Raw genomic sequence first — 13,758 nt, forward strand, 5'->3', positions numbered from 1 at the left:
TTTTACTTGCACCCCAAGGAACTTCAATTCTAAAACCATGGAAACAAACCTAGAAAAGGAAGGTTCTTTGTCCAGTTTTCTTTTGTATCTGGCACATAACTTAATCCAGTAAAATGTCTCACTCTAAGAGGCTTATGCCAGTCTGCAAAATATGTTTTTTTTTCTTTTTCTAAGGAATAAAACAATTGGGAAAATGTTGCAAAATTAGAAAAGAAACTCGATATTTTAAGTTGTCTTTTACAAGTTTTAAACCAACAACAATTACCGATATGAAAAGCAAATAGATAACGTATATGCTGTATTCAATATATTTGCTGTGGCTAAAATGAGCGCCCCTTGAAGGTTTACCTTTTATTCTATTTGGATTTTATTCAGCGCTACCTGGTGGTCATATATTGTAATTGCGTGACTTATTTTTTAATCTTTTTTTTTTTATTGAAAATAAATTTTCTATAGGGTATCATTACATTTTATATTATTTTTTTTTCTGTGGAAAATGGTCAGTAGCTTTTCCTGTCCACAATAGCTGAGCTGCCTGACTGGAATTGTAATTTTAAACCAACAGAGAAGTTTTACAAAAATAATTAAACCATGAAGGATTGTTAAATTAACAAAAACTGCCGACTTTTTTTTTAAAAGCTGAAAACGTAACACTTTTTCGGTGCATTTCTCCCAAGGATTAACGGTCTGCCGTAGGCCGTCCTTCCAACTCCCCTCCAAAAAACCCAATTAAATCTGTAATGCATCAAATTTACAGAGGATGACATGCTCAGCCATTCCTTTTGAAGCATCTGAATGCTGTTAACTGGCCAATAACTAAAGTAGGCATATTGCTGATTCCTGTTCCCTTCTCTCAGTTTGACCTCATCAGCGCAGCATTGAGGTTAGCTGTATGAAACTTTTCAAATTAGCGATTCCCAGGGAACAAGTATTCATTAAAAATGCTTGTGTCAGGCTCTGGTATCTGAAGTATTTAAAAGCTAATCAAAAAAACAAAAAAAATGGAAAGGCACGGACATGCACCCCAGGGACAAGAGAGGGGGGCAAAATATATTACAAAATAAACAAATAAAAAAAACACAGCCCAGTTTGCTCATTTAAAACTCTAAGATGGGCAGTGTGAAGAAAATATGGCATAAAGGGACCCAACGGTGCTGTCATGCCAGACAACCGGCCTCAGTTATAAACACGACCATCAAGACAAATGGAGAAACTTTCACAACAATGGGCAAATAAAAAGTGATTAAAAGCTGCAGTACTGTAACACAAAAAGCATGTTAATTATTGAATATTGAATGAATAGCAAATGCTGTAGAAAAGATAAGAAAACTAAAGAACCATAAGCATTCATGTTTTTAGTTTTGAAAGTCCTTGCATTGACTGCTGCACACATTACAACAGCAAGCATATTTGCATTTTCCCCCTTGTGTGTGTTAAACATACCCTTTACTACATCTACTCTTTCTTTTCAAATTAAATGTGCACACAAATACTATTGTGCAACAACCATAAGCTTTCTACACGTGAAACGCAATCGTTTCAAAGCAAAATAAATAATTGTCTGTACTTTTATTTTTTGTTTTACATTTAAATTAAATGTGCACTTAGAAATACTTCAGCGAAAATGATCAGTAATTGATTTTTTTCAGGTTTTTTTTTTTTTTTGCATTATTTCAAAAGAGATTAAAAACATGGACTTGTTACTTTTTGAATCTAGCCTTAAAGACAAACAATATTACCTGCCCCTTAAACTGATCAAACTCGAAAGCTAAAAACCAGAAAAAAAAATGGGGTTTAATGTTGTGCATAAACAAGTCACAGGGTCAGCACCAATAGGTTTTATTACCGGCATCGTCATCTCTATTCACGCGTGTGTAAGTGCATGCATGCATGGAATATAACAAGCTGTGTATATTCCCACCAACAAAACAGGAAATGCATCTAACCATTAATCCCAATCTCTGCAACCTTACAACCAATACAGAACAAAGTAAGAAATGGTGTTGCCACAAACAAAACAGTACCTTCAAAGTTTGAACAACCCATCTTGCTCCCACCCGTTTGTGAAGCATAGCAGTGCTCTCTCTGCTCCACAATTTATTTGCTTGTTAAATTATATCTTCTTTTTTTCTAATTGAAACAAAGATGAAAGTAGGTGAACTGCCTGCTCAAACTGTGCGTAATCCACTAAGCACCACTCTGAAGTGCGCATGTCATAATTAAAAATTCTTAATAGACAGGACTATGTGAAGCTTTGAGACGGCTCCCATCCTTCAATTTTAACTCACCCCTCTCCCCATCAGCACTATCCCAAGCCAGCCCCGTCTATCTGACAAGTGACAGCCCAATCTGATTAAATGCTTGCAAGGGAGGGGATTTGTGGGCCTCCATGACAGGCCAAAAGTGATCTCCATGGAGATACATAATTACAGCTGTCAACGCGTCAACTGTCCTGCTGGCATCAATTTGATTGCTCCCAGCAATAACGATAGACAAAGCTTAGCGTGCACTCTCCTGCATCCAATCACGTTATCTATTCTTTGGTCCATTTAGTTGACATGCAACATTCACAAGCACATAACAGCAGCAAGTAGGACATTTAAGGCATTTTAATTGTTTTTTTTCCCCTTCTCTCTCTCTCTCTCTCTCTCTCTCTCACGTGGATGACTCATAAGCGCAAGTGTTATTACACAAAACTCCTGCTGTAGCATTAATTGAAGAAAGATATGGTGGGACAAAGACTGTAGGGGGTACAGCATGTCCATTATCACTTGTGCTTTCAACAGGTCTCACATTTGAAAACTGCAAATTGCAAAAACTTGCAAGGGCAAAATGTTTGACATTATTTGATCCACAACCATATGGTGAAAAAACAACCCTGTAAATAAATAAATAAATAAATAAATAAATAAATAAATATTTAAGTGTATACTCTGACGGTTGACTTCATTGGTTAATGTCAAGTGTTTGACACAACAATTTCTGCATTTCCCCCCCGTGTTTGCTTTTCACATCACTCATACACCAAAGCAATTCTCAAGAATGTGAATGAGCACATGGTGTAAACTGCTGGTGTCCACTAAGAACAAGGGGAAATTATATATATATATATGAATTACTTCATTTGCAAAAGGGTCCTTTCTTTTCCTAAACTGAAATGCAAGTAAAAAATGAAATCAAAACGTCTCCCGACTAATAATCCTCACACCCTGACCAATCAAAGGCCACACTATCTACAGTACAATGGTGTCCATGAATATTGCATCAAAATAGTAATACTTTTTTTCAGACATTTCTCAAGAATTCTACCATTAAACTACAGTTTAATTGTTATATGTTGTACTTTCTAAAAGTAAGGATTAACCAATTATTTCAAGAACATGACCTTCATCTTTAAAAACTGCATCAAATCACAAACACCCAAAAATGTTTTGCCATTTAATATTTCAGGGAGTCTCTCGGTCTTGAACACTGCCATGAATAATCCTCATTTGCAGTTAACAACACCCACACCAGAATCTCCTGGTACTGCATCTTCTTACTATCATATTTAGGTGATAATCCATGCACACTAAGCCCTTGCAAATGATGTAATCTGTAAAACCATCCTTTCACATGGGAAACTGCAAATGTACATTCTGGTCTCTAAAAGGTTGCTGGTTTAGTGAACCAGGTAACCTGGATGTTATGAAGCAAGACCCTTCGAGAAAGGCATGTCACAGTGACATGGAGTGAATCTCCCACCCGAGAGAGGGTAAACCAAGTCAGGGATAAAGCAGCTTGCCTCAACCTGGCCCGATATCTGTGTCTCCAAGGAGACATGGGACAACAAAACCCATGAGTCGCATGATGGAGTGGTGTGTGTGTGTGAGAGAGAGGTTACATGTGATTGAACTCTCCTCCCCCTAGAGAAACTGCCGCTGGAAATGTTATTCCTCCTTGAGAGTAACATCAGCTGCCTGTAAGGCATCTATGAGGTTATTTATGCAGGTTTGGTGCACCACTGTTTTTCTTCTATTAAATTTGTATGATTCTCATGGATCACAAAACCTCATATGGAATACAGCATTTCAGAGAGCAAAGCGCTCTGCCAACAACATGCATGGTATTGCTCCCTTTTTCAAAACAACCATATGGTGTGTGATATTCATCCGGTGGGATAATAATAAAATATACATAAAAAGATGGAAAGCAGAGTCCAAAGATACCAAAACTATATGTTGGTAGCATACAGGCACACAGATTCCTATGTGGAGTTCATTTTCAGTTTATAAAAAGTACTTACAACTTTTGCAGATTCTGCCGCTACTGTTTTGTGCCAAGTAAATGGCACCTGTTTAAATTGTATCAATTAGCATAGCATTCATTTTCATCAACCATGGATTGTAAGAACACTAACTCTAAAGATAATATAACAAAATCAAAAGACTCAAACATGGCAAGGCAGGAGTCTGGTCTGCTTCCATCAAATAAGCACTCCTCAAAATAAACTCTATAAAGGGGATATCATAAAAATAATTCCAAAATTCTATTTCCAATTCCAATTCTAAAGCAGCCAACTTCTACTAACCATTTTAACAATCTAACTGCAGAGTTAAGATGTACAAACTGAATTCAGGGATAAGGCTGCCATATTCAAATATGTGAACTCTCTTTAGTTGACAATTAATAACCATTCATAAAATGGTTGGTTTCAGAATGTAGATATATAGCCTTTCATCCATGATACAAAAAAAGAACATGTTCTTGTAAATCTAAAGCAGTGTTTGCAATCCCTTCTATTGTTAATTTGCTTGCGTAAGTTACCTGTAGATTTGCAGAGTGTCAGATGAAAGATGTAGTTGGGTTGTGCAACATCATGTTCTATGCAAATTAGCCATGCATTTTTTTCCCCCAAATGCTCTGTCCTCCACCACAGAAGCACATGTGTAAATAACTTTTCCTGAAGAATCAGATTTATTTTTTTCTACCTTATGTAGTGCTTTGTAGTAAATGTAAAGTACTGTTTAATCCCCAATTGTATTTTCTGTTTGTTTTTTTTTTCGTTTTTTTCTTTTATAAAATAATTACTAGCATGTTTCATTCACACAGCACACAAGGGATTAAAGTATTTGACAGGCAATGACGCATCAAACAAGCTCTGGTTATTTTTCTCAGTGTATGTTTAAACTTGTCTTCAGCCTGTCAAGTTCATTTCTGTTGAAATGTGTTTATCAATAAACCATAACTGTGTATACCACTTACCATTAAATCAAAATACTATTCATTATTCAGTGGCAGAAACTGGTGTTATTTGTTATACTGTATTCCCCCAGTACGCAAGAACTTGCACAATTCATTCAAATAAAATAAAATAATGTTAAAAAGAAATCTGTTTGAGATACTGTACAAAACAGCGAGACTTCTCCAAAAAGTTAAAAATAAAAAGATTGGAAAAATCTGCCTGTACTCATTGCAAATTCAGACTAAAAAACTTGATATTTTGTGGATTATTTATTTATTTTTTTTATGCCAAAATATAACCTCTTGTATTAACTAGCAGGACCCACAACAACAGTCACACAATTATTGTTTAGTATGCTGGTTTATTATAGTCTGTTACTATATTTGACATACAACTATTAATAATGTCCTTATACTTGAATTAAATCAGTGTACCAATAGAAAGCATCAACAAAGCAGTCAGACAAACAAAAAACTCATTTCATGTTTCCAAAACAAGCACAGTAAATGACCCTGCTTAGTTTAGTAAAAAATGTTTTAATTAAAACAGACCTACTCACAGAAGCATCTGATTTACTGTAAAGTAAGCAGCTTCCAGATATTTGCAGGCGCCAGGCTTTGAATACAGGCGCTTATTTTACACATTTTGGGACCACGTAATAAGCACGGTCTTCCTCAAATTACTAGCAGGTTGTTTTTTTTAAATACGTTTGCCCATGTCCGCTGCATCAATTTCACTTGTTTTGTAGTTTCTCTTGGTTCACTGCTTATTCAAGGTTTACTCTTGTCCGGACCTGAACCATCATTTTATTTTCTTTCAATACTTTAGCATAACAGATTAATCTGTAAATACAGCTCAGTAGGTCTGCACAGTAATTAACAGACACAACAGATTCAACCACTCAAAAACTTCACATGATGCATTTTCAACAAAGGTTTAGGGTATCAGAACGACCTATGTGTTGGCGAACAGCATAGGATACAGTAAAATTGTCAAAAAGTGTACATTTCCACTTTCACTATGAGCAATTACACTTTATTTTGAACATCTAGGGCTTGCTTTGGATGTCATCATTTTTATGAATGCTTTTGTGTATGCTTGCAGTTTTTCTTGATAGCTTGTGGCTACCCCTAACCCAATATGCCAAATGTTGGTTTCAGGAAATATTCTGTTGTGTTGTTTTACAACTTGAAAATTGTAGCAGTGCAGGAACAAATAAATAGTAGACATGTTTGAAAACAGCATTTGTCAATGTAGGATTAAGCAGTGGCATTTCTTTAGACAAAGAGATTACAAAATGTCCTGTGATAAACAGCAGGATGACCCATTCCAGATTTTACTACGATCTTAATTAACAAGTGCGTAGGGAAGCTGAGGCTATGCAATGAGAGTCTTATTGCTATTTCCCTTGTTAGAATTACAGGGGTGAGTCCCCTCTCCAACAGGGATGAAAGTAAAGAAAAGGAATGTATGAATGAAAAGTAGCAACATTTGCCTTTCATCTTGGGGAGTGTGTAGCCCACACCGCTGCATTGCAAATGTCCTTGACAGATGCACCTTGGAATAAAGCCCATGAAGTTGCCATGCCCTTGGTGGAATGGACAGTGAGCTTGTCTGGAGGGGGCAAGTTGGCCAGCTCATAGGCAGTCCTGACCAGGTCTGGTATCCACTTGGACAGCCCCTGCTTTGACAGGGCTTGACCATGGGACTTCACCCTATTGCAGACAAAAAAATTGTTCGGACTGCCTCCCACCTTTCATCCTGTCAACGCAGTATGCCAGGGCCCACTGGGCAGAGGGTATGGAGCTGCCGCTCTCCGTCAGACTGGAAAGGAGGTGGAGGAAAGCCTCCAATTCCACAGACTGGCTGACATGGAATGCCGAGATCATCGTCGGCAAAAAGGCAGGATTGATACGGAACGTGACCTTTGTCCTAGCCTGTAAAAATTAAGCAAGTTTTTGCAATGGAGAATGCCTGCATCTCACTCACCCGCTCAAATGGAGGCTTCATGAGTGCATTAAGCACCACATTTAACCTCCAGTGAGGAACAATGTCTTTTATAGGCGACCAAAGCCGCTGAGCCCCTTTGAAAATTGCCCCACCAGGGAATTAGCTCCTGGGGAGACCAAGACAATTTTGACATGGCAAGCCAAATGGCTGCCATATAGACCTTTAATGTAGAGGGGGATTTCCCCTCGTCAAACAGGTCCTGCAAAAACTCTACTATAACTGCCATGGGACAGGTCATGGGGTCAAACCCACGACGTAGACACCACATCTGAAAAACATCCGACTTGTACCCGTACTGGGAACGCGTGGACGGTGCTCTGGCATTCTGCAGGGTGTCAATGATAGCATGGACCTGGCCCCAGGCAGGAAGAACATTTGTCGTGCTTGTCCTCAACAGGCAGACTGGCCTTGCATGTGTTGTTCACAGTATTACTGAACTTGAAGGTTACTGTATTCCTGTCAATTTGTTCTACCATTTTGGCAGATATTGCCAGTAACAAGAAGGTGCAATTCTGTTTGATTACTGCTTGAAATGAATGACAGCCAACACTTACAGCAGGCAAACCCAGTGGTTCCTGGTACTGTGAGAGACGACCAATCGAAGGAAGGCCAAACGATTTGTAGGGATCCTGAAAAGGAAGTTAAAACAAGGAGGAAACATTAACTTTTAAATAAAACACAGGAAACAAGGTTAAATGCTGCTGACAGAAATTAAAGCCGTTGGCTGGTTATTTTTTACCCAATTATCATTGGTTAACAGGATTAATTACTCTTACTTCTTTTCTCCCTCCAAGCAGATGACCAATAAATCTACCACTGCACTAAAGAAGCTTGGATGGTTCTCCTAATTAACATAACAAGTTAAAAACGACTCTAAAACAACTGCTAAAGCATACAGGATGTTGTGGGCAATTAAAACGGGCAATTTAACTGAATAAAAAAGTCCAAGATTAAGATCCATGGAGGAGAGGGCCCTGAAAACAATGTAATGATGCCGTGGTTAATTTATTTCTGTGGCACCTGAAATGAGACACACCTTGTCCCTCCACCTGGACCACAATATGAGATGCAGTACCATCCGAAAACACATGTGGCAAAAAAAAAAAAAAAATCCTGTTTTGTTCTTTCTCTTTCTTTTTTTACCTCAGCATAAACTCTGCTTTCAATGGCCCAACCATTAATAGGAATGTCAGCCTGTTTGTGGCGAAGTGAGTAACCCTTGGCAACACGGATCATTTCTTGGACCAAGTCCAGGCCAGTAATGCATTCTGTGATGGGGTGTTCAACCTGCAAGGTTAAGAATATAAGCAGTGAATTGGTAAAATAATAAAACACATGAACAATACAGAAGTTTTCCTATTAAAATGTATAAAGCTATTCTACGGTGAAACTACCACATTTTATATTACTTTACAATATTTGCAAACATATGTATCGTGTTATTCGAAACAGGTTTATTAGTAAGTTTTGTAACACTTACTTTTAAAACATAGTCATTCACAAAAAAAGGAAAAAAAAAACAACAAACAGAAACAGTGTTTAAAATCGCAGGCAGGAGTGGATTATCACTGCCAAGTCTGGGGGAAGCAAGCAATTTCCACCAAACCAGTTTAGCCTAAATCTCACCCATTCGCCTGCTTTCACTAAACTGTCATGACAAGCAACCAGATTAGCGTAATCTTACATCAGTGCAGAGTAGCAGAAATGAGCAGATGGATCCTACAGTTTTTCCCCCCAGACCTATCGATGTAGTGCTTAGCATGCACAATAGCTGGGCTGGACCTGTGCAATCAGTGTACTATCAGCAAATTGCCACCAACAGCTTTGCATGATGCTGTTAAGGGAATACCCTGGTCTGTCTCCACATTCAATATATCCCGGGTCTCTAATCACAAATAGGTATAGCGTAATGTAAAATTAAAAGGTTTATTTGTCATAAATATATAAAAGAAAACTAATGTACTTATATAATGAAAAACACCCCAGCAATAATATTGCAAAAAACTTGGAAATTATTATTTTTCTCAGAAATAAATAGCCCTCAATCAAAAGGCATGTGAATTCAATTTAAATTTCTAACACTTGTCACTTGCTAGGCAAAACTGAGCGTGTCTTTTTAGTTTCTCCAGTAAACATCCCTAACTTCGCTAAACTGAACAGATGGTACCACTAATTAGCTCAGTTCATGTTGTAAGTTTGTTTATAAAGAGAAAAAGGTTTTCAGACATCTTGACACATTTTATTAACATATCACAAAAAAAAAAATCTTCAGATATGCACACAGCTATCACTTTCCTTATTAGTATCCATTTTTAAAATTTCATACATAATATATTCATGCATGTATACGTCAATCAGAATTCCACTGCAGACCTTCCTAGCAGTAATTTAGACCATATCTTGCTATACCTGCTTTACTTGTTTGGTTGTGGAGTCTACAAGACACTTTAAGGTCTTCTAAAGGGTCTTTTAACAAGGTTTAAAGTATCAGAGAACTTTCTTCTCATAATAAATCAAATAGTTTTGTTTTATAAGATGGGCTGGCCACATCTGGCTAAAACTGGATCGATTTCCACCAACACTATGTGGCAGTCATATTCCCAAATGCAGATGCAGAAATTTAAAACCAAACACAGCTCCACACAAACGTATTTATTATTTTTTGTTTTACAGTACCTGTATTTTATGTTCAAGCCCATTTATTTGCCCAAGTAATTATTTTAAACTAATTTTCAACAAATAATTAGCTCAATCGTGACAAATCTATGACTTTACATTTAGAAGATACTTTTATGTAAATACGTTTTCAGCCACAGTACTGCAGATAACGTGCTGGCAGAAGACATTGACATTTTGTGAATAATTTGTAAAGAATCAGGAAATTTCTCCTTTTTACATACACTGTCAAAATTGACAACTGTGTTGACAAAATGAATATGGATGTCTAAATACAGGTCAATAAACCAGGATCTAAAGCAGGCGGTTTTTATCAGGGTCAAGAGTATTTTAAATGGGGATAACACAGTATTAGTAATTGGCACAGGTGCAACTATTATTATTATTATTATTATTATTATTATTAATTTCTTAGCAGACGCCCTTATCCAGGGCGACTTACAATTGTTACAAGATCTCACATTATTTTTACGTACAATTACCCATTTATACAGTTGGGTTTTTACTGGAGCAATCTAGGTAAAGTAACTTGCTCAAGGTTACAGCAGCAGTGTCCTCCACCTGGGATTGAACCCACAACCCACTACTCCACACGGCTAATTAGTGTAAGTAATGGTAAAGTGATTTGTTATTAAAAAATAAAAATAAAAAATAAAAAAGGAATCCAGATATTCAATATGATTTTAGTTGGGCTGTCATGATGAAATAGAATGCACAGTGGAGTACCAGTATTTGAAATACCACCAAAACAGCAGCACAATGCTACACAAAAATTAAATAAAATAAAATCTACCAAAGCGTGGTGGAACATAAGGAGAATAATTGACTCAAGGGATTCTTCTGACCTCAATAAAGTCGTGCAATCCTCACACGTGCCGGCTTTTTCATTTTTGACTTGCCTTAACAAAAGCTCAGTTCTATTGGACAGCAAATACACAATTGGTCCAAATTCATTTTATTTACCAACAAAACCAGCCAATCAATACTTTGCACCGACGAAAGTGACCAGTCCTGTACCTGCCGAGCCAACCAAATCACAGCCTGTCGACTCAAACATTACAAGTTCAAGGTAAATCGAGGTTTTAAAGTTTTTTTTTTTTTTTTAAGAAAATAAATGATAAAAAAAAAAAATTGTTTTCTAATAGCGATAGTGCCCTCTCGATGGAGGTCAGTCTACCATGTGGTAGCTGACCTTGACTTTCGTTGGTGTCCTCGCCTTATAACTCCAGTGGTGGTCAGCTACCACATGGTAGAGCCTTCATTTACGGGTACTACCGCTTAATTAAATTCCAGTTTTTCACATACAGCCTGATAGTACCTGTTGACAAACATTCTCTGGTTTGCACGTCGCCACACATTTGTTTTGACTGACAACAACACTTGTTGTGACTGATGAGTTCACCATAAGTCCAATTTACAATAACTAAAGCACATCACTGTAAAGTGATTTCTTTAAAAGTGGACAGTGACTACTATGCACTTTGACTAAGCAAGGAAGATATGAAGGCTGCAGCCTAACAAAACAAGAGTTAGATTCAAAACTGCTTTCTGTATGTTTTTAATAATTGTACATACAAATACTTGTGTTATTAATGCAATTTACACATTCTTTTTTTACAAGAAAGACAGGGAAAGCTAGTCCAACACAGGAACCCCTCTTGAAAGATCCCAGGCTCCACTGAACATGGATTTCAGAAAGACAATATTTACAGAAAGCATTTTCCTACAGTTATTGAAATGTTAGTGATTTAAGTGTACATTAAATTCTGAAAGAGTGGATCGTGAACATGAATTAAAGCATACGTGAAAATAATTCCGAAGTGAGTGCCGCATTGGCTCTGGCGCTCCCGTGGGCTAGGGAGGCAAAACCGGCAGGGACTGTTTCTCCTCAGTATACAGCAGAAAGTTAAAAAGTGATATGACCGCAATATAGCAGCCATATTAGATCAATGTCCTTGTGATTAACACGTATTTATAATACCCTGCAAATATGAAGTCAGTAGCTTAAACAGCCTTTGACAGTGCAGTGGCAGCTTTGTTAATTATTTCAACAAAGGTTGATTTTTCTTGTACAACACCAATAAATGTAGAGATCAATACAAGGCAATATTTCAAAGCACCTGGTCTTAATAAATCAGGAAAACAACAAATAACTGCCATTACATGTTGCTGTGGAGATAACATAATAATGAAAATATGAAGCTGGCATCTCAGATGGTTTATGAAATATTAGCAGTTGAAGAAGGGTCAGCTTTGCAGGTTTAATGTTTCAGCTCTTTCCAAGTTTTGTAAAACCCATCTTAAAAAACAATCTTTTCACATAGACACATCCCCACAGACAATTTTAATAGTCACACTTGTTAAACAGAGCATCTGGCTAATTAAAAGAGGAACAAATGGCGGATAAGAGACCAAAGAGTTGACTTAAAACAAGAACAAAGAACACAACTCTTCAATGAATGGCACTGGGGCGGAGCTAAGTTTAAAGGGACCCTCCCCTGTGAGAGCAGGTAAAGCAAATGCATGTCTCCTTTTCTTTTTGAGACAGCTACCTGCTTGAGTTTCATGTAAGGCTGTCACTCACATTAGGCCAGAAAACTATTAAAGCAAAGTCTTTTCTAAAGACTGATCCTATTAAAAAGTATCATCCAAAAACATGTGCACATTCTGTCATGAGCTACTGTAAAATACTGTTTGAAGTTACCTTATTTATTAAATTACACAGGGCATATCCACCGAGACAAACATGATTACAAAGGACACCTTGCCGATAGGTGGCTTTGACGTAGAAAAAAATCAAATAAAGTGAGCAATATGTACATTTTTTAACCCTTTCACACTTGATAACATGTTAGCAACTGGTACTAACTGCCAAATAAATCTTAAAATCATGGCTACAAGGGTGCATGTTCCCAATTATCACATCTAACCATCTTGTTTAACAAAACTAAAAGCGTGCTTGATTAACATTCATGGTTTCAGGGGACTCATTGCACACTTCTAGGACGTAGTGGCAAAATAAATTCTGAAACGTTGTCTAAATACAGTTTGCAGTTTCTTCACCACCACATATACTGTAAAACTCCTTGTGGCTGAGAAAACACACAGTGTAAACCTGTCTTCAAGCAATTCCCAAGTCCATAGGAGATAGGAAGTACACTTTTCCACCTTTAAATTCCAAACAGGATACAACCACCACAGTTTCAAATAAGGGCACTGTCTACAGTTTTTTTTTTTTTTTAAACTTATGGTTGTCAGTTTGGAACCTAAAACCTTATACAGGGGCCTTTTAGTCTTTTTTTTTTTTTTTTTTTTGCAGAACCCTGTCTGAGAAAAAGGCTTCTTGTTATTTTTTTACTCAAAATTATGCCTCTACAACTTTGTTTATTGTATGCTGGTTTCTGCGTAACCTGCACTGCCACGGTCTTTCATGCTTTGCAAATTACACAAGAATATTAAACAACTTAACAAGTAGTTAGTTGTTACACCTATTGATCAGGCTGTAAATTAAAAAAAAAAAAAAAGTGATATACATATATACTTCCCACTGGGTGATACCACACAGAGCAGAAAAGCATATAATAAAGAAACCATGAATGTATATACAATTTAAATTTACAGACTGTATGCAATACAGTAACAGAAACAAAGATAAATTCATTATTACAACTACAGTAATTATTTTCTATATAACACACACTGTGTATAACATGCATCCCTTGTGCTGAATTAGCTTGGATTACATCTTCTGTATAATGCACTTCTTGTTAAGCCCTGGACACACTGCCCGATATGATCAATAGCAATCAATAGGGCAGTGTGTTATACTTTGTGATGAGATTTTGCAG

General features: G+C 37.0%; 1 protein-coding gene across 1 annotated transcript in view; it reads right to left on the reverse strand.

The window, feature by feature from the left end:
* Nucleotides 1-13,758, reverse strand: part of LOC117406085 (propionyl-CoA carboxylase alpha chain, mitochondrial-like) — a 165,846-nt gene that overhangs the window by 105,917 nt on the left and 46,171 nt on the right. The window contains exons 13-14 of the mRNA XM_034009842.3: nucleotides 8,378-8,521; nucleotides 7,789-7,863 (exon numbers count right to left, since the gene is read on the reverse strand). Of these exons, the coding sequence (XP_033865733.1) occupies nucleotides 7,789-7,863; nucleotides 8,378-8,521 (219 nt within the window). The remainder of the gene's footprint in view (nucleotides 1-7,788; nucleotides 7,864-8,377; nucleotides 8,522-13,758) is intronic.

The sequence above is a fragment of the Acipenser ruthenus genome, chromosome 9 (assembly GCF_902713425.1).
Source record: "Acipenser ruthenus chromosome 9, fAciRut3.2 maternal haplotype, whole genome shotgun sequence".
Taxonomy (NCBI): domain Eukaryota; kingdom Metazoa; phylum Chordata; class Actinopteri; order Acipenseriformes; family Acipenseridae; genus Acipenser; species Acipenser ruthenus.